Consider the following 22,240-nt stretch of genomic DNA (forward strand, 5'->3'; position numbering starts at 1 on the left):
GAAAACCCACTGTTCTGGACTTAGAAACTCAAAAATCAGTTTCAAAAGAAAAAGGATTCAGTAAACTGGGCTGGATCACAAAGAGCTGCAATCTATGAAGATAAAAGCAGATTGCGAAAGGAGAAAGACATAAATACATTAAAATTGACTCAATCCATGGTGCGTCCTTCACATCCACAGCTGCTTAAAGGTGGGATAAACAAAATATTTGTAGTGTCTACTCAGCTCAGTGTCCCCATATACTCACCACACCCTCACACATACACTGTCAAATGAGGAAGCTTGCTCTGGTCATGTTCTTACTGACCATTGGCCAGAGCACTCAGTTCTTCACCATACGGGCCTTTCCATAGCCTGATCTGTATCCCCCTGACGTGGCAGCTGCCTTCCTCCAAAGCAAGTGACTCAGGAGAATGAGAGCATGTTCAAGACAGAAGTGGAACCCTTTGTAATCTAATCTCAAAAGTGACATACCATCATTTCTACCATATTTTATTCATTAGAACCAAGTCCCTAAGTCCAGTATTCAGTCAAGGGGAGGAAAATTAAACTCCACCTCTTGAAGGGAGGAGTGTCTAAGATTTTGAGGGCATATTTGAAAATCGCCATAATCCCAAGTAGTCTTCTAGTTTCTTATTCCAAGACTTTCTTACATTCTGGCTGTGCCTCTGCCCTTAGTTTGGGACTCCCTTACATAGTAAATCCTCTTACTGATGTAAGCTCATGTTTAACTCAGAAGTCTTTTTTCAATGCCATCTAAAATCTAGGAATCAGTGAAAACATGTGAGAGACAGGGACTTTGCTGTCTTGAAGAAAGTGGACAGGAGGTGGTTGAAGGTTACCTTAATAGTGGATCAAGCCAACTCCCACATGCCACGTGGATAATCGCCCATTAACAAGGCGTTCAGATGTGTGGTTTTGTAGGCTTAGTCATCTCCCATTATTTCATCAGGTTGCCCTAAAACAGGAGTCAGCACATGTCTGCAAAGGACCAGATGGGAAATATTTTTGACTTCACAGGCTACATATGGTCTCTGTCGCATATTTTTTCTTCGTTTTTATTACAACCTTTTAAAAATGCAAAAACTAATCCTAACATGCAGGGTGTACAAAAGCAGGTCTGGAGGCTGGGGTTCGCTGACCCCTGCTCTAAAATAATCATAGAAGGATGCTCGTTGTGTCCTTCCGGAATTTTTAGTCGTACTTCTTCATATCGCCCAGGCATTATAACAGTCTCCTTTCCATGTCTCTAATTTATCTTACTTGAGGTAAAGAACTGAGTCTTCTTTTCAGGTTGGATACATTTTATATAGGATTTCTCTCGTTCCTTCAGGGAGACAGAAACAGATTCAAAAATTAAGTTACTGAAATGACTAATGTGGTACCATCAGAGAAGAATTATGGACCTGCAGGGTTATGGTCTCTCAGAGAACTCATTTTGCATTTCTATCCATCACATGAATAACAATAACCTTCTCCAACAAGCAGAGTGAGGAATGTATGGACTGCCAGTAAGTATTTCTAACAGCTCACTAAATATTGGTTCCACAACGACTTTATAAGGCAGTGGTAATGTTTAGGGAATTTATGTCAGACTTGGTTTTTAATAGAGAAAAATAATTCCATTTTATACTTTGACTTTTGCTGTTTTTGCTATTTTCTCTAATATCGACATGCCTCATAAATGAGTTTGCACACAACCCCCCCCCCCAAAAAAAGCCATCCTCTGTCTTTTTCAGCAACTGAAATCAGAATCCTTAGATGAATATATTTTTTTAATCTACATTTTAATTTTACCAAAGCATTAGTAAAAATGTATTTTTGGCCCATGAGTCAATGAAAGGTAATGTATTAACACATATATAATTAATGAATTCATACTAGAAGAGGCAAAAAAAAACCTCTAACATTACAAAATTGCAACTCAAGGTGCTGTTACACGAAAACATGGCAAAATCTTAAAAAGTGGGGAGTTTGTACTATAGATAAAGGAAGTTGTTTAAAGGGGCGATGAATCAAGAATATATTTCTGCTTTCTAATCATAATAATAACTGCTGTTTTAAGTCTTTGTTTAACCCTCTTAAACTTACTTTGTGGGACTTATTCTTAAAACTAACCAAAAAATATAATTTAAATAGCTTTAAAGGACAGATTTTGAAGAGTCTTCTTTCATTTTGAATACATGTCTATTTTTATAATTATTTGTTCTCGTAAATGATTCCAATCATAAATTTAATAACCAGTTGTTGAGGAAATTATTCACTTGCCATTTGATTGAATGGTTCAGGTGGTATATGCATGTATTTGAGTATTTGTCAAAATGTTGTCATGTGATCAGAATAACTTTTTTTATCTAACTTGACATGTTTTTGATTGACATTTGCAGTCACAAGGTAGCATTCACTACAATACTGTTATTTTGGGGTTTTCTGAAAACATTCATGGCATAAGTATTAAAAACTCAAGGCCATTTTGAATCTTCTAGAAGCTATGGATCTTCCGGGGTAAAAGCGGGAAATTTGTTCCGCAAGTCCAGGGTCATTTGACATTTGTAATGAGAACTGAGAGAGATAGAATAATTTATTCCTATAAGCAACCTGCCAAGAAGATAAAGAGTCCTGAAAACATTTCTCAATGTGTTGATGAGAGTGTTCTGATTGGTTGTGCTGCATCATCCCTCGACTATCGAGCCATTTCTGTCCGTCTCTCCCCAGTGCATTTATTGACTTCTCTCCAAATCCATTAGTTAAGTGAGAAGGGGCTCTATATATTAAATCAGCGGTCCCCAACCTTTTTGGCATAAGGGACCAGTGCTCCCTATGAGAATCTAATGCCTGATGATCTGAGGTGGAGCTAAGGCAATGATGCTAGTGCTGGGGAGCGGCTGAAAATACAGATGAAGATTTGCTCATGGACTCGCTGTTCACCTCCTGCTGTGAGGCCCAGTTCCTAACAGGCCACGGACCGGTACCAGTCTACAGCCCAGGGGCTGGGGACCTCTGTATTAAAAGACTGTCTCTAGAACCCATGAGAGGGAATAGACCAATGTCCACTAGGCAGATTGATATCTGTTTTGAATGAGTGCAATCACTTGCAGAGATTTCTCTTTTCATTGATCATAGGGCTCTCTAATATATGCTTTTACCAAACATTTCTGTGAAGAGGAGACAGCTGGAATTCCTTTAAAGTTATCAAAAAAAAAGTGCATTAGATAAGGGCAGACGTCTGCAAATAGACCAATTTGGCAGAAAAAACAAAGCACATTGCCAGAATACTGTACAACCTGGCATTCATGGATCATTTTATGTCTTTTGTTATGTACATACTGGCAATATTTAATTCTGTGTAGCCTACTCTGCCACCAGGAGAGAAGAAACAGATGTTCCTATTTGTCTTTTGATGTGACTTCTGATATTTACATTGACTTGTCTAAAATAACATCAGCCACCCTAGACAATTTTCCCCAAGTCCTTGAGTCTGTTGACTAATTGTTTCAGGTGGCTATTAAGAATGTGATTATCATCTCAAAGAGATGCTCTATTGCCAGCATGTATTGCCCTGGCAGAGAGGAAATATAGATACTATTGGGAAGAGAACATAAAGAAAAAAAAATGCATAGAATCTTATTTGTTCAAAGTGAAGTAAGACCCCACCATCTTTTTTGGGGGGAATGTGCCTAATAGCAATTTGGGGGGTATTTAAATTCAAAACCAGGAGGTCTTGATGCTCGGTAGAGTAATTACAGAACTGGTGATACAGATAGGAATACTGGATAATTAGAATTGTTATAGTCTTGGGAGAGGTGATAGGTTAATAATTAAATAAAAGAAAGTTACATTAAATTAAAAATTACAGCTGATACCTTTCTAAATCAAAGCTTAATGAGAAAGAAATCATGTAGATATTGGACACATGGAGGAGAAAGAGGAATTATAGCGGGTTTGGAAATCACAGAATGTATGCAGCAATGGGGTAAAGGAGACTAGAGTTCTCCTTTTACTTATGCTGGCCGGAAGGGCTTACAGTAGGATATATTCTTATTTGTGACACACAGAGAATAGATATTAGAAGCAACCATTTCAGATTATCAGTTGAAACATACAACCCAGACAAAGTCACAAAAGAAAAAATATAGAAAATTAACCAGGAATTTTAGCAACTAGCATAATTATGTAAAAAGATGACCATTATATGTACCTTATATGACCTTATACAAATTTCTAGATATTATTTTAGAATTTCTACTGAGCTATTTTTCCTCTCCATCAGCTTGACTTCCCTTTCCAGCCAATGAAGCATCTCTACTGCACATCTCATGGATACCTTAAACCAACACGACCTCTATGTTCCCAGGCTTGTCGATAATAGCTCCCCAGTCTTCAGTTTTCTCAGGCCATATGCTTGGGTGGAATTCCCGGTAGCATTATACCATTGTGATTAACAGATTTCATTTGGAAGTAGATAACCAAGGCTCAAATCCTCTCTCTACTAGCTATAGGACCTTTGGAAGAGTTATTTAAAATATCTAAACATTATTTCTTCACCTATGAAATGGAATGTTTATCATATCTGTAGCACAAAGTTGTTCTGGGTGTTAAATAGGGTAATTCAGAGCCTTTACAGTAGAAACTGGCACCACTTCTTATCCTTCACACCTCCTTCCAACCACTCACCAAGGCCAGTTGATTTTACTCCTTGAATATCTCCTCAATCCACCCTGTTCTCTTTCTCTTCACTTGTCATCCTTTTATCTCAGACCTCCATCTCATCTCCTGTCTGGAGTATTTTAATCAGTTTCACATGGGTCACTTATCGCTGTCCATTCTGCCGTCATCCTGTTTAGTCTCTTCCCCACAAAGCAGCCATGTGAGAGAGAACCTTTCCATGGCTCCCTAGTTCCTATCATGGAAGTGTATTCCTCATTAGCAAAAGGTAGCAAGTGCTTTGTAATACAATCCCTTGTTCTTATCTGGCTTCTCTCCTTGCTCTATTCCCTTTGCGGTCGGTGCTTCAGCAGTGCTAAATCAGTGTGACTCCCCAAATATAATGCTCACTTTCACCTCTAGGTCTTGTTTCTCAACCTGTGGAATATTCACTCTCCCCACTATTTAACCTACTCCATTTGCCTAGATATTTCACACTTAGGCCCATCTCGTGGCACTCACCTTCTGCACTACAGTCCCAATGACTAACCCCAATCTTCAAAGATGCCATTTTTTCCCTGATGGGACCTTTGGACATGTTCTTCACTTTACCTATAACACTCATCCATGTCTCCATTTTTCACATCATTAATTTCCACTAATTAATTTTATTTAGTAAATGCCTTAAACTTGTCAGCTCAAGTGGCCTTCCCATGGAGAAGTCCCCTCTGATAACCTTATTGGAAGTCCTCTTTAAAATCTGTACTCTCCATTAGTATGAAGTATCAAGATTAGGGATAATATGTTTGTATAATTATTTTGTCTTAAAATGTTCAGTTTCCCCAGAAGCATGCCCTAAGAGAAGGATTCAAGGGTGACAAGTCGATTTACAGAGTGACCCCAAGAAGCACCCGGAGAGGAGTAGGGAAATTAAGACCAAGAATGGAAGAAAACAAATACAGGTGCATGAACAAGCATATTGTCTTGTGGGCAGCTGGGACTGGGTCCTGAAGGAGAATTCTGAGAGACATGTGGTATGTGCCTCGGAGTTATCCACCTCAAGGGGCACGAAGTCAGGGGATCAATATACCTTCTCTTGTCCACCAATGATTGAAGGCTGCTTCCAGATAGGCTTCTAAAGACAAGCATCTTGTTGAGACTAGAAAAACTCCCAAGACAGAGTGCTGGAGGTACTAGAGTACAGATAAATCAGAGGTGAGAGACAAGGGACCATGGTAGGTATTCAACAGTTTCAACTATATTATCTGTCGACTCCACTGGACTGAGCTCCAGAGCTCATTTCCTCTCTTTCCTCACTAGTTTTTGCTAGAGCACTGCTATTCAATAGAAATAAAGCATGAGTCACAAATGCATATGCAATTTTTAATTTTTGAGAAGCAATGTTAAAAAAAGAGAAACATTAATTTTAACTCTACATTTTATTTTAACTCTATATTTTATTTAATCTAGTATAGCCAAAGTATTGTCATTGCTACATGAAATCAATATAAAATAATCTATAAGATATTTTACATCATTTTGTGCTATCTTCAAAATCTGACATGCACTTGACATTTATAGAACATCTCAATTTGGACTTGCATCATTTCAAGTGCCCAGTAGGCATAACAGGCTAGCTGCTATCATAGTGGGCAGCACAGTTCTAAAAGATAGAGTCTGATAGAAAATGGGTGCTCAATAAACATTTGCTCAATGACAAAGTTCTCAGCTGGGGCAATGCCTCTTCTGAGAAAGTTTTCCTGACCCTTCTGGACTGGATTTGGGTGCTTCCTTTAAGAGCCCTTGCAGCCCTCCCTGCTTTCTCCAGCACAGGGCTTGTACTTAACCTGGATTGTATGATACTCATCGTCTCTCTAGTAAGCTCCTGGTGGGGCAGGCTCCTACCGTGGTTCCTCTGTCTGTAGCACCCAGTGTCTAGAACAGAGGAAACCTCAAAATTTTGTTCAATGATGAATACATTTTAAGATAAGGTAACGTAACTACAATTTTAGTGAAATCATAAAGGTAAATTTTATAGATTTATTTCATTAAAAGTCTAATTTTTTTCTTTCTTTCTAAGAAATAATCCTATAATCTCAAGGCCTTACTCAAATAGTGGCTACAGAGAGTCAGAAGCTGGAAAATGAACAACACATTAATGAAGCTAAAAATGGGCTGTTTAGTGGATGAAAATAAATCGTATCATACTTCCTGTTCTTACCAGTCTGGAGCCTGGACCAGTGGTTCTCAAAGGATGGTGCTCAGACTTGCAGTAGCAACATCATCTGGAAACTTGTTAGAGATGCAGATGCTCAGGCTTCATCCAGCTCTGCTGAACCAGAACCCAGAAATCCATATTTTAACAATTTCTCCAAAGGATGCTGATGCACAGAGAAGTTTGAGAACCACTGATTCAGACAGAATAACTTCCAAGTTATTCTAGAAGGAAAGCACTGGATCCTAGGGATGGTAGCTTTCTGGGCCTAAATTTCCACATGAATAATTTCCACATGCTTTTTCTGCCTAAAGGTGTGTGGTTTCTGCCTTTGTGAATTATTTTCATATGAAATAAAGGGAATAACATGCCGAAATTTATTCTGGTACAATGTCAAATAGCTATTAAGAAAAACCTTTGGTCAAATAAAATCATTACTGGAATTTTTAAATTTTTAAAGAGAGATAAAAGATATAGAGAGAACGCTGCTGTTTTTATAGTTGATAGCAAGCTTAGGAGTGGTTGTCAGCTTCTATCACATATAGGATTATAATTTGAGTGAGGGCATATTTTTATAAAAAGTTTATGTTAAATTGTGCAAAACCCATACATTGCTTTCATCCTAAACTTCAAAATTCCAAATCAGAATCTTAAAATTTTTATTTTCACCACTTAAAATAGCGTGTTTCAACACAGAAGCAACAAACTATTTTCAAGAGGAAAAATGATAGAAATGTGAAAATGAAGCTTTTACTTCCCATAGTAATGTGGGGCTGCCTTCAACTTCAAATATACATGTACTGAATTGTTCTCTCCCTGAGGGACACTTGCACTCAGCACATGTACATTTTCAACCAGTGATTTCCTCAAAGATTTATGTGGATGGAGAAAAGTGGATAACTGAAGCACTTCCTCAGATATTGCTTATTTAATTCAGCTAAATACTCAACATTTATTCAGATTAATTAATCAATTTATTTATTTATTTATTTATTTATTTATTATCAAATCTTATATTTTCCTCAGGATAATTATCTCTTGCCTCAATTTTACCTTGTGCAGATAGATACATCTCATGAAACTACTTCATGATGCATCTTTCTTTTGTCAACTCCCGAAGGAAAGGGCTTTTGTCTTCTCAAACCTAATTTATTCTCCTTCCACCATCTTGAACTTTGTAGGTACTCAACAAATATTAATGGATGACAAAGATACCTAAAAACTTTTGAATTTATTCATGGAATGATTCTTCTATTCAAAGAACATCTTTATATACTTTCTATTTTTCAACAACAAAAAAAAGCAAAACAATGCTTCATCTTGCCTGTTCTGTATTTTAACATCTGCACACAGCACAATATGTGCCTGTTTTAAACAAATATGTAGGCACACCAGTTATCTCAATTCAGAAACATAAATAACAGTACAGAGAAAAGTAGTGTTTAGAAGGAAATTTAACCTTAGGGCTTAAAATTAATGGCAAAGTACAATTGTATTTAAGAGAGAACACAAAGAAATCCCATTGTAATGCTATTATGCTAACTTGATTTTGGTCATAAATTTTTCCATTATGGTGTACACATTAGGTTATGTGCATACCTGAAAATCAGCATAATCTACGGTCAATTCACCAGTATAGGTCAACTAGTAGAATAACTATAAGCATCAGCATAAGTTGATTTTTAGCCCTAGTTACATCATAAGTGATTGGAAGTCTTTGAGAAAGTTGCCTAATTCCCATTTGTTGGTTTTCCAATCTCTTTTAAAAATGCCACATTAATATATTTCTTATTATTGTTATTCTTTAATGGTTACTGATTGTATGCAGGATGCTTTGTATCTCTTTGAGGCGCTGCAGCTTCCCCAGGGATGACTGTGCTAATGCATAGTGTTTGCAAAGTACTTGGAAATCCTCGGATTAAAAACTAACCGTTATCATAGTAAAAGTATTTGTATTAATATGCCATATGGGACAACCATATGTTATCTATTAAGAGGGTATGTGTGATATTGAAAATAGCTTTCTGGTGCATTGCCTTGTCCTATTTTCATACCAAAATATGCCACAGCAAGTTTTGGTATGCCAAAGCTATCCCTTCAATGTGATAATGCTACAGTGTTCGACCACTCAGCAGATATTTTTTGAGTTCCTTATTGAACACTCGGTGCTCTACCTACCATCATACGAAATATATGAAAGGAACAGTTGCACACTACCATCTCATGTGTTTCCTTTCCTTGAATATGTGTCACACTTAGGTCTCCCTTGACAGGCACATATGCTTTAAAAATAACAGGTTCAATTATTTCTTCTTCCCTCTTTGTGGACAAGTATGCTGTTTGGGACATTCTTAGAAAGATACAGGACCAAGATGACTGTCTTTTCTGTCTATAATTGAAGACTAACCTGTAAGTCTTACAGAACTTCTGTGAATGGCCCATGCTTGTGATAACATTTGAGTTTATTTTGAGTAGAACTGGTACTAGCAGCCAGGAGAGCTCTGCCGAGCATTTCCCCAAACTGGCTATTGTAATAATTCCACAGATAAATCTCCATAGGCCTGGGGATGGGAGTCCCTCTCATAGCTAACTGCTCCAGTAAGAACACAAAATGGTGATAGATGTATTATTGTAACAAGAGCCTAGGCTCTGTGTCTGCCCCACATGTTGTATGAACAATATATTTCATAAGTAAACATATTCTATTAGTATATTCCTGATAATCTTGGAATAGAAGATATTTTTTTTTAATTTTTCTGATTAATTTGTGAAATAGCTATGCAGGGCTATGCAACAGAAGAGCATAGTTCATTAATTCACAAAGATTTGTTGAACACCTACCTTGTGCTCCTAAGTACTTAGGAGACATCAGATAATGAAGCAAACAAACATCCATGCCTTAGAGGACTTTACAGTCAAATTGTGACAGGTAAACATAAACAATGAATATGATACCTACCAAAATTATACATTAGAAGATGATAGGTAATTGAAAAATAAAACAAAAATAAAAAGTAGATCAGGATAAGGAGGATGGAGTGGGTGGAAGTGGGGAGATGCCACCCTTTTAAATGGAGTGTTCAGCATAGACCTCATTGAAAAGGGAACATTTCAGCAAAGACTTGAAGGGCCTGGTGGGGCGGGGGGTTGGCGGGGAGTACTCCAAGCATAGGTGACATCAGTACAGAGACCTAGAGAGAAGAGCCCCTAGCGTGCTGGAGGAAAAGCACAGCAGCTAATGTGACTGTGGCAGAGTGAATGGGAAGGAGACTACAAAGAAGTCAGGGCAAGAAGGCAGCAGGTATCTCCAGCACACAGGGCCTTGTTTCCTCTGGGCATGTTAGAGCACTTGAGCCAGGAAGTGGTATTGTGCGACTCACATTTTAAGACAAACCATCTGGCTTCTAGGTTTAGAATAGACTTTGAAGACAGAGCTGAAGCAGCAAAGCACATTGGGAAGTCATTGCCACAAACCAGGAGAGGCGATGGAGGCTGGGCCAAGGGGAGCAGAAAGCAGATGGACTCTAACTACTTGTGCTCCCTAGTGTCACCACATTTGACTTTTAGGAACTATTATGTATGATCAAAGAGTTGTGACATTTTAAAACTAATCTACCATTTAATGAGGTTCAATTAGAGGCTCTAATAAACACCATGCCTTTTCTATATCGAGAATTAAAATATAGTTCAAGCAAAAAATAAATTACCACTTAGGGAAATATATTTCCTTCTTAATCCCTTGACAAGTGTTTGTGGAGCCCCAAATGGATTTTAGGCACTGTGCTGGGTGCTGAGGACACCATAGGAACAGCAAGGGCATCTCTCTCAGCAGGGGACTTACAGTTTAGCTCTCAATGTTCAGAAAAGTTCTGACTGTTGGCAAGAAAGAGAGGCCTCAGGCTTTGACATACTCTGGACCTGAGTTTAAGTCCCAGCTTTGCTACAAATTTGGGGGCTTCAGGGAAGTTATTTGACCTCCCACAATCTTGATTTCTTCATCTGTAAAAATGTAGATAAAAGTCTAACATTACAATTGTTGTAAGATCCACGGTAATGGGTATGAGATGTGTAAGCATGTAAGTGCCCTTGTGCCTAGGAGAAACTAACTTTTCCTCCTTCCTTTCTTTCTTCCTTCTTCCTTCTTCTTTCTTCCTTCTTCCTTCTTCTTCCTTCCTTCCTTCTTTTTTTTCTTTTCTTTTCTTTTCTTTCTTTCTTTCTCTCTCTCTTTCTCTCTCTCTCTCTCTCTCTCTCTCTCTCTTTCTTTATTTCTTTTTTTATTCCTCTCTTTATTCCTTTCTTGCTTTTTTCCTAAAGCTATTAAGTAGGGCTGAGCAACGTAGGCATTCACATTGAAGGGAATGGGGGAGATGGCAAACACCCAGCACAGAACTGGGCCAGGGTTGGGGAGCCATGTCTGTGATTGAAGAATATTAAAGAGACATGACATTTAAATTCACTGTGTGATCTTCATTTGCCGTGAAAGATATTATTGGAAAATTGGCAAAACTAGAATGTGGTCTGTGGTTTAGATATTAGGAATGTCATCAGTGCTAATCTCCTGATCTCAATGGTTGCATTGTGGTTATGGAAGAGAATGTCTTTGTTGGTAGAAAATATATACTAAAGTATTCAGGGCTGATGGGAGTGGTTAGGGGTAATTGTATCCCCCAACTTACTCTCAGATGGTTCATAAAAAAAGGAAGTTTCTTGTACTGTTCTTGAAACTTTATGTTGTTTAAAATTATACCGTAATAAAAATATCTTTAGCATAAAACAAAACAAAACAAACAAACAAAAAAAAACGAGTCTGGAGTTAGTACTGCATTCATTTGGCTTAAGTGTCAGAAAAGCTCAATTCTCCATGTTCTTAGTGTTCCGTGTTAATCTGTATGAGATTATAGCTTAGTTCTTCAGCTATTTTTATATTAAATACCATTTTCCCACATTTTTGCTGACCCATAATTTAATTATCTTACCCATACACAAATATTAGTTACCTTTCCAGGGAGGCAGCAGCGAGCTCTAGCCTCTGTTGACTGGGTCAAAACCTTTCTTCCATCATTTGCTATCTCTGTGATCTTAGGCAAATTACTTAACATCTCTGTACTTCAGTTTCCATTATCCATGGGCCATGGCTAATAATAATAATAATTATGCCTACCTTACTGAGTTGTTATGAGAACTAAATTTGATAATCTATGCAAGCACTTAGACACTGAGCAGAACATAGACAACATGCAATAAATGTTAGCTGTTATTAATTAGTATTATCCTGCTGCCTATATGACTCTATTAAAGAAAATATGAACATCATTGATGGCAGTGCATACACTTTGAGACCATTTCTCCCTTATATAAGCTAATTTATTTTTCAAATATGAAAGCTGGAATGTATAAAATGAAAATGTAGCTGGATGGCAGAATACAAAATTAAAGACTAAATTCTTTATAAAGAGTGCTAACTTAAAATCTTTGAGCCTTTCTGAGCTAAGAAAAATAAATATATTATTTGTATTAATCAGCTATTTTAACAATGATACTATGTGACAAATCACCCCAACTGTAGTACCTTGCAATAAAAATATTCATTCTCATAATCACAGGTTTGCAGGTTGACCGTGTCTCAACTGATGTAGGTTGTGCTCAGCTGGGCAATTCTGTTTCGAGCTCTGAGTTGCCTGGGCTTAACTCCAGGCAGAGTGGCTTTTACTTATCTCTTCTTTTTAAACCAATGGTTAGGGACATTTCTTTTTTTCTTTTTTCTTTTTTTTTCTTGAGGGGCATTTCTTGTCATGGCAAATGTCAGAAGCACAAGCACCAAGTCCAATTGTGCAGCACAATTAAGCCCTCTGCTTACATCATGTTCACCAACATTCTTTTAGCCAAATCAAGTCATTTGGGGGCAAGTTCAACATCAATGGAGTGGGAAGTATTCTCTGCCCAAAATCAATGGAGTGGGAAGTATTCTCTGACACTGAGATGTATAATCCATTACAGGGGACTGAAGCATTGGGATCTATAACCCAATCTACAAACCACTGTATTTGAATTGCCTATGCTCTGTCCGTGTCTGGAAATCTTAAGAACTTTTATAAGAAATGGCAATAGTACAACAGGCAACACATATCAGGTTGTTTTCCCAGTGGCAGGGATGGATTTGCTCTGATTTATTTCCCCTTTCTTTTCCTATCCCTGTGCACACTTCACAAAAGTAACTACAAATATCAAGAAAGCAATTTGTAGCCATGACATTGAGATTTTGCCCTTAGAAAACTCTCCTATAGAATTAAACATGGACTGCATTCTTATCATCATCCAACCGCTGGTGCATTTCTTTCACTTACATGAGTTAATTTTGCAGCAAGAGTCTCATTTTTATTTCTATAAAATTTCTTAAATATCTTGCATATAGTATATGCTCAATATATATGGGTCGAAACAGTGAGGGGCGGGGTACTAATACTTCTGTAAAGAAATAAAAACGATGCAACCACTAGAATTCTCACAGGTTACTGTTCTTTGGGGCATGGAAAAGTAGAGTATTATGTGACACTCCACGTGAATGGTATGGAAAATTATCATCTGAAGTAAATATGTGACCTTTAGGTGTATTAAGAGAATTTAGCTTCTGTGTGACATTTTTAAAGCTAACAAAATAGCGTGTCGCTTTCCTATATTTCTTCATGTTTATTATAAGCCTTTTAAATCCCTTCTAAAAACCACAAATTTAGATTCTCCACTCTACTTAACTTTTATTGTTTATATGCTTCCTGTGAAGATAGCTAGACAGACAAGGCTGATAAAAGGAAAGGCTGTCCTTATCAAATACTTATGGGTAGCCGCGTAATGGGATTTTTTTTCCAACCAGTAGAAGCCCACTGTTTCACTAAGAACTCACTCTTTTGAGGCATTTAAAATGGATGAAAAGTTATAAGCCAACCAAACTGTCCTTCTAAAAGAGGGTGAAAAGAATGCTAATCTAATTGCCCAAGAATGTATAAACCGGGCTTTGAAAACAAGACTTCTACACTGGTTCCCCCTGCTGGATTTGAGAAAGCATGTCTTTGGAAATTGATGAAAGCAATATACCTGAAACTTCATTTGAGGGCATGCTATTCAAATTGCAAATCCAGCATTTTTCTAGAGTGAATGTTCTCCGTGATAAACATGCCAAGTGTTTCTTGGGTTTGCTTCCCAAAGGCAGCAGTACTGTAACTAGAACCTTGTGCAGTCAAGACTCAAAGTGGAAAATGAAAACATGGCACTCAGGTGGCTCTGTTAGGGAGTGGGACAGCATGCGCTTGGATGAGGGTAAAAATCCAGTCACAGTAGAATAGGAAGACAACCAGACTGGTTTTTCATATTATAAAGCTGGAGTGAGGGTCTGACCTTGAATTTACTTCTCATGCAATTAGAACTGCTGGAACCAATTTCTCACCTTCCTATGACTTAACTGCTGTTTCTCCTTTCTTATCTTCCTCTTCACAAGATGGCTTTTTACCCCTACTTCCTAGGAGTTTTGGTAATGGGAGACTAATTTTAAAGGCAGCCTGTCACTGCAGACTTCAAGCCTACTATGAAATCTGTGTTAAAGGATCTGTCTGTTAGGGGAGACAGAAAAACTGGAAGATTTTTCCTGATTGACTCTGAGTCCATTTGGTGAGAGGAAGTGGGGAAATACTAACCTATGTTTTTGACAAATACTCTGTACCGACTTAGCCCTGTTAAGGGAACAAGAGCAGCAGTGATGGCTGTTTTTTTTCCTAGAGCAAAAGCAATGTCATCACCTCCTTGGAGAAGCAGAAGAGAGCAAATGTCAGCTCATCATGTGATGCTTGTAAAAATGCCACTGAGAACATTGGATTTAGGTAGCTAAAAGCTACCTAAAAGTTAACACGTACATATTAAAAGTCAACACGTACATAGAAAAAGATCTGGAAAGATATACATCAATATTTATTACAAAGATCATATATTTTATAATAAAAAACAACATAAAGAAGAAAAAAGTTATACTCTGTCTCCCATGACAAACAGCACAGTGCAGGGCAGAGGGAATTCTACTCGTACTTATGCATTCTCTTTTTTTATGTATTTGTTTACTTTCACCATTCTATTATAAACTTTTTCTTTCATCCAGGTCAATTCTAAATGTTTTTCTATCTGCAACTCTCTTCAGTAGGTTATTTTTCAGAGCCGCTTGAAGAAATGTTTCCCCATTGCTTCAGAGGCTCTTGTTTTAGCTCTACCAGTTGAGTTCTCCTCTAGGGAGGACTCGCTATCCTCTTGCCTCTGGATTAGGAGCTGGTGGTAGTAGCAGATGGTGGTGGGTCAAAGCACTCAAGCAAAACACAGTTAAGCAATCTGAGCCTGGTTGTGGGTCAGGAATTTTAAAAGGGCTCGGCTTGTGATTCTTCTGCTTCTTTTGGCTTTAGCTGGCAGCTGGGCTAGGTTGAAAGGTGCTAGAAGTCTTCACCAACATGCCTTGCCCCTCGGTGCTCTGCCATATGGCCCTTCTCTCTCTCCATGTGCCTCTATTTGGTAGGCTGGCCTGAATATCTTTACAGCATGGTATCTAGCTTCCAAGGAAGAGAAAGTAGAAGCTGCTAGTCTTCTGTGCCTTTGGCTTGGAGGGCCCAGAACATCGCTTCCACATTTTGTCAGTCTAAACAAGTCACAGAATTAGTCCAAATTCAAGGAAAGTAGAGATAAGAGTTCACTTCTTGTGTGACAAAGGATCTGTGGCCATCTTTAACCCACAGTAATATATGCAGGTAACTTCTGCTTCTCTGTTTTCTGTACTTTAACTACATGTTTTAGATTTTGGTTCCGTGTCTCTATATTTTTATCATTTAAAAAAATTTTCTCCAACAAAAAGAGATTTGGAAAGCCTCCTAGCAATGAGTTCTAAAATCCTACCTTTATTTGCCTTTGAGAAGTTTATTTTTTCTACACAGAAATTCACAGATATACTTTACACATTTTAAGCCAAAAGAAAATTTTAGCTAGTTTCTAGTATATAGGTGCCATTATACCTGCTTGGTTATTTATTTTTCAAGGATTTATGTACTATAGCATAAACTTGACCAATATAATTTGTTCAAGACAAAATGTTTCATAGTATAGATATGTTAGGCTTTGATGTATAAGTTAAGTAAAAATAGATATTGTTTTGCATCATATATCAAACAGGAAAATAAAAGGCATAGAAACTTAATCAACCAAGTTTCCTAACACAGTGCATATTACTTGAGTCAAAGGAAAAAAGATTGGAATTAATATTTGTACTGCATTTTGGGAAATGCTGTGCGAGGACTGCTGAGTGAATTTTGTTTACAGCAGTTCAACATTTAATCAAGCAAATCATGTGAGAAGGGACGAGTATAAATGCACCTATTTATGTAGGTAATTTTTCTGTTTCATGCCTCTGATTCATCTCTCTGCCTTGCTTTATGGGGAGTCATGCTACATTGGTTACAATTAATTTCAGTGCTGCATATTAGCCATAAAAAGATATTTCATAAATTGACTGATATAATTTTTTTCCTCTGTGGTTTTCTTGAAAGATGAGAATGGTCCAGAGGAAAAACAAAGTACGGAAGAAATGGAAGGGCAGAGCCAAGAAGCAGGTGGGCTCAGATTTCTTTTGAGGAGTCTTCTAGGCCTCGTCCGCAGAGGTGAACAACGACTTTTCAAAAAATGCTTATACTTTTCACCAGGGTAACTTCCATGTTCATTCAGATCTCCTTCAGGAAGCTACCAACGCTATTAACTATGAGTGACAGGGCTTCCAATCAGAAGAGTGCGTTGTCATGTCTCATTCACCAATTCCATTTTTCTTCCATGTAATAACATTGTGCTTAGTAATGCTCTAAGAGGGGTGGGCAGAGGTTGGAAGTGCCAAGTTAGAGTTTGGCTGACTTAGGACAGGTCAAAATGAGCAAATTTTATTTGAGAAAAAAATGAAATGAAAATGTTTAAAAGAAATAAGAGGCTTTCTCTCCACAATGAATGAACTGTTCTTTACTGTTTTGCATTTTCGAAGAGCCATATTTCTGGTTATTTCTTTACATATTGTAGGAGACGGTGTCACAGAGCCTGACTACACCCACCCTACACAGAGATAAAGTGAGATCCAAAGCCTTCCTGACATCCCTTCTGTTCACTAAAGAACAGATGTGTCAATAAAATGTTCATAGATTTTCAGCCATAGATTATAAGTTGAACATTTGAAAATAAAATAGCACTTAAGATCCAAAAGAGATCATCATCGCTTTTGATTCATTGTCTCTTCCTACCCATTTTTGTACTCAGGCACTCTATCCTTTAAAAATGATAAGCACAATTATGAAACTATCAACATAATCACCAAAACAAAAATATCTTTCTTCCCTTTAGTTTTCAAGTCATTCTCCCAGTTCTAATGAGCCCCACAGGAGTGGGGGGCATTTTTGAAATAGTGGGCTCTGATATGTGCCAGGCACGTCATAGGCCATATGCTGAACTCTTGGAAATAAACCAGGTAGTGTGATAAGTTTTTCACTGAAAACTTCCTACATTAACCTTGGAACTTGTGCTAGCAAACTGAAAGCTTTTATTATTAACCTGGAAGATGGAATTGAAGAAGGCCAATCACAGAAAGCACTGAAGCAAGGCAGCAAAGACCTTGTGTAACTGCTACTGGGTCAGCTGGCTCTCTTTGCTGAAATGTAGTACTTGCAATGAAATGAATTCTGATACAATGTACTGTTGTTATCTACTCTCCCCCACCACCCAAGCGCCCGACTCACACGTCATTATGCTCCGTGGAAGATGAGTCTTATATGAAAAGCTATCACTATTTTCACTAGTTGAGACTGGCAACCATTAGTCAAGGAACTGCTGACAGCTGAGGCCGTTCTCTGACTGTTGAGGTTTCACAGATTTTATTCACTTACTGCTCTCTCTCAAACTGTCTTTATCAACATAGGTTTTTTTCCCAACCCTATTCATATACATACACACACCCCCACACACGTACATACATGCACACATATATACATGCGTACACATTTACCTCTGTTTTACTTATTCATCCTTTTCCCCTTAATCAGTCAAGAACAGGCAGTTTCTTTTGGGATCGTCTTGCCTGTCAGCTGAGAGTGGTAGAATGTAAGCCCTCTTCTCCACCTCCTGGGACAAATGTTATCACAGCAATGTGGGTAACTCTCAATGTAAAGAAGAGCCCTAAATGCGTAAGTGAGCCCACGGGCTGGCAGGGAGGTGAAGGGCAGGGTTCGCCTATCATCCTGTCTGGTGTCAGTATACATCATCATGCCCACTCCGCTCATGTCATAGCCTCCCTAATCTAAGTGCAGAGAAACTCAAGATGTGATTCTGGTTATTAAAGCCCTTTTGACCTACTGTTATCCTTCCAAAATAAAAATACCTACTTTCCATTCGATATAATTTCCAACTTCGATTTCAATTATACAACTCTGCAGGCCTTTTCCATATCATGGAAAAAAAAAAAAAACCACACAATCTCAAACCAACATAATCCAGAATTTTTTACTGCTGTCATAATCAAATCAAATTTCTAGTTAATATTGTGACCCAGGCACTGTTCTGGACACTGGGATGCAGCAGTAAACTATAAACACAATATCGCTGCTTCCTCGAAGGTTATATTCAGGTGGGAACAGGGGAGTGGGATCCAAAAATAAACAATAAGGAAAAAAATATAATATAGTGATAAATGCCTTGCAGAGAAGTGACATAATATAGAAGGAATATTGAGAAGGCCACTTTTCATTGGCTGAATTTGGGGACAACTCCTGTGGGAAGTAATAATTAAAATGAAATCTAAATGATATGATGGTGCGAATGCCTCTAGGCCAGTTTTGGTTTAGCACGTTAGAGTAAGAAGGCTTAGTGGCTGGAGCATGGTGGATTAGGGGGAACATGGTGTGAAATCTGGTAAGAGATCATAGGACCCAATTACTTCTGACTCTATAAGATTTGATTTTATTAGAACTACAAATATAAGCCAAGGGAGTTTTTAAGTAGTGGAGAGACATAAGGTACGTTTTAAAAGCTCACTTTGCCTGTGAGAGAAACTAGGTCAAAAAAGCCAAAGTGAGACCAGTTAGGAGGCTACAGTAGGAAAACAACGATGGTAGTTTCTGGAAATGGAGACAAAAATGAACCTATTTGTGTCATGTTCTGGAGATAGAGATAACAGGACATGCCGATGGGTTGGAAGTGGGAAATGGGAGAAAGAAGTATCTAGGATGAGTCCTAGGTTTTTAGTATCAGTAGTTATGGGGATGATAGTGCCACCCCCTAATATGTGAATGACTGGCTACAGGGCACAGTTTTTGTTGAGAAAATTAATAGCTCAGTTTTGGCCATGGTAAATCTGAGAGCACTTTTAGCTGTGTGGCATGTCAAGAAGCCAGTTAGATATATGAGTCTGGATTTCTAGGGCAAGATGTGGACCAGAGATACAGATTAGAGAGTCACTGGCATGTTAATGATATTTAAAACCATGAGACTGGATGAGTTTCACTAGAGAGAATGCATACATAAACGAAACAGTGGGCCTGGGACACCATGACATCTAGATATATGGCAACAGGGGAGAAGGAACAGCCACAACAAGAGAGTGTTTCAGAAAGAACCAAGTATAAACTCTATGGAATGCTATGGAAAAATTAAGTAAGATAAGAAAAGAGAAATGACCATTGGATTTGGCAAAGGGAGGTGACTGGCACCTTTGATAAGAGCATTCCCGTAGAAATATTAAAACCAATTGGTTGACGTGTAGAAAGACTGTGCAGTGAAGAAATATGGAACAATAACATAGGCAGCACTTTCAGGGAGTTTTGCTGAGAAGAAAATAAAATAATAGGAAAATGTGACATCAAGGGAAGGGTAATAATTTGTTCATTTTTTTCTTTTAATAAGAGATTGTCATTTAACAAAAGAAAGTGATTCATCATCTCCAATTATCCCCTTACTAAAATTTTTATTCTCTGTTGCAATAGAGATATGACCTAAAAGTAATAGTCATGTACATTATGGATAAATGACATACTAGAAAATATGTGATTTGCCTTTAAATGTGTGTTACTTGTCATGCACGTGTGAGTTTTTAGTTCCATAACCCTGTTACTGCATGAAAAATGTATATATATTTCTTTTCAATAGTCGAGAATTAACCATTTCAAATGCTTTTGATAATCCTTCATGTCTTAAATTTACTATTTTAATGTTAGTAAGTTAATTATCTATTATCCTGGAGGCCAAACATGAGTGGGATCACTAGGGTGCTGATGATACTGAGAAGAAAGACACACTCAGACGAGGTTAATTGCTGCTGTAAGGGAGATAGGGACCTCCAAGTTTCTCATTCCCCACTCTGTGCTTGGGTGACTTTTGGTGCTTTTCTACAAATGCTCCCCATCTCCTGGGCCTCTGCACTGACAGCCATCAGATGTGCTCCCTGCAGTTTGACAGCCTGGCATAATGAGCAGAAGTGCTGTGCTAAGAAGAACCAAACTTTAAAAACACGCACATAAAAGCACTTGTAGAAACCTGCAAGAATATACTTTCTTTCACAATGCATTAGTAAGAAAAATAATCTACCACTCTTCTAGAGGTGAGGAAGAAGCAAAATGCCCAAGTATAATAGTACCAACCAATAGCATTCTTCATGAAAAAATAGTGTGTAGTTCATTGGGCTCTGCCTTAACTAGTGTTCTGATCCATTAATTATAAGAGAATCACAAACCACTACTCCTTCGAAGGTCGTTCAGTATGTTAGAGCATGAAACAGGCTCATACTTCCTGTGGTAGAGTGGGGAGGGAAGTATGATGGGCAGGGAAGCTCCAGCTTGGCAGCATTAACTCTGAGCCAGTGTTTCTTTTTTGCTTTATAGATGGTGTCAGTGCTGCTACTGTCCCCAGCCCTGCTTCAGAAGAGGCAATTGAAGTCTGTAAAGATGAAGGTATGAGCCTACTTACTACATCTAAAAATCAATAACTCTTAGGAGACCATTTGGGTTTTGTTTATATGGAAAAATGAAGCAGTGAGCAAATCTGTCTAATTCTCTTTAAGCATCTCTATTTCCAAAACAATCATATATCTTGCCCACTTTGTTTTATTCCTTATCTGCCCTTTTCAGAAATTCTATATGCATTTACATTTGTTCCTTTGAGAAGCAACTTTATAAAACAAGAGGATTATTGGAGAAATTATGTTTAAAGATGTTTATTTGAAACACCAGAATTAGACAGTTTTGCTGTTTACAGCTTCTCATCAAGAATAAGTTCAAAAGAGGGCATTGGGAACCACTTACCAGAGACTTTCATTATCCAGACATAAGAAAGAAGAAATGTTTGAAAGGAAACCTTAGAAATAAATCTTTGGCCAGAGCATCGTTCTTTACTCTATAGACAGTTACTAGGAGAAAATGTTGCTGACCCAAGTATATCCAGAAAAAGAAAAGGGTAAAAGAAAATTTGATTTAGGTTCTAGGAGAAAATTTGAGGGAGAAATAGGGAGGACATTTATGTGCAGGTGATAGGGTTTAAATATATGTATGTTATCTGAAGGAAAATAAAATAGGTTTTTCTTATCTTTCCCTTCTGATTAACTGTCCCCACACAAAAAAGGTAATATTTTATATTTGTCATTGGTAAAAACCCTTCTGTGAATGATACATTAGATTATTGCATTTAATACGAATGGACATCTGGTAAACCATGTGATCACCTGGAACTTTTGGATAAATATGCTGAATGCATTTCTTCAGTTTGGAGTGTTATGAAATAGAACCGCACTTGACAATTGATAACAGCCATTCTTTGAATTGGTGTTTAGAAAATCAAACTTGTCTTAAAATTTTAATACTCAGCTATTTATTCTATTTCATGTAGACTTGTAAATGGGTTTTTCTAAGTGAGATGTCCTGTGTAGTGAGGGCAGTTACTAAGATTTTGAATTCTGGGGTTCACAGCGGTTGAGGCTTGAATCTTGTTTCTGCCACTCAAAATTTATATAATCTTTGGCAAGTATTTCGAGTAGTTAACAAAAAATTAACAAGTCATGACAAGTAATTAACTTCTTTGTGCTTCAATTTTCTCCTCTGAAGAATGGAGACGATAATAGTATTTACCTCACAGAATACAATAATACATGTCAATTTCTCAAACTCTTCACCTAGTACCTGTGCATATTGGGCTCCCAAGAAGACAGATTCTGCAAAGGAGAATAGGGAGCAGCCATTTATTAGGGAGAACTCTTGGAATCAACACCTGGAAAAGGAAAAAGTAACGAGGCGGAACTTGGTAAAGGGAAGAGCTGAACTGCAAGGCATTCTCAACAAAAGCCACAGC

General features: G+C 37.7%; 1 protein-coding gene across 1 annotated transcript in view; it reads left to right on the forward strand.

The window, feature by feature from the left end:
* Nucleotides 1-22,240, forward strand: part of MACROD2 (MACRO domain containing 2) — a 1,889,795-nt gene that overhangs the window by 1,765,206 nt on the left and 102,349 nt on the right. The window contains exons 13-14 of the mRNA XM_023536764.1: nt 16,426-16,536; nt 20,782-20,850. Of these exons, the coding sequence (XP_023392532.1) occupies nt 16,426-16,536; nt 20,782-20,850 (180 nt within the window). The remainder of the gene's footprint in view (nt 1-16,425; nt 16,537-20,781; nt 20,851-22,240) is intronic.

The sequence above is a fragment of the Pteropus vampyrus genome, unplaced genomic scaffold (genome assembly GCF_000151845.1).
Source record: "Pteropus vampyrus isolate Shadow unplaced genomic scaffold, Pvam_2.0 Scaffold7, whole genome shotgun sequence".
In the NCBI taxonomy this organism is placed as follows: domain Eukaryota; kingdom Metazoa; phylum Chordata; class Mammalia; order Chiroptera; family Pteropodidae; genus Pteropus; species Pteropus vampyrus.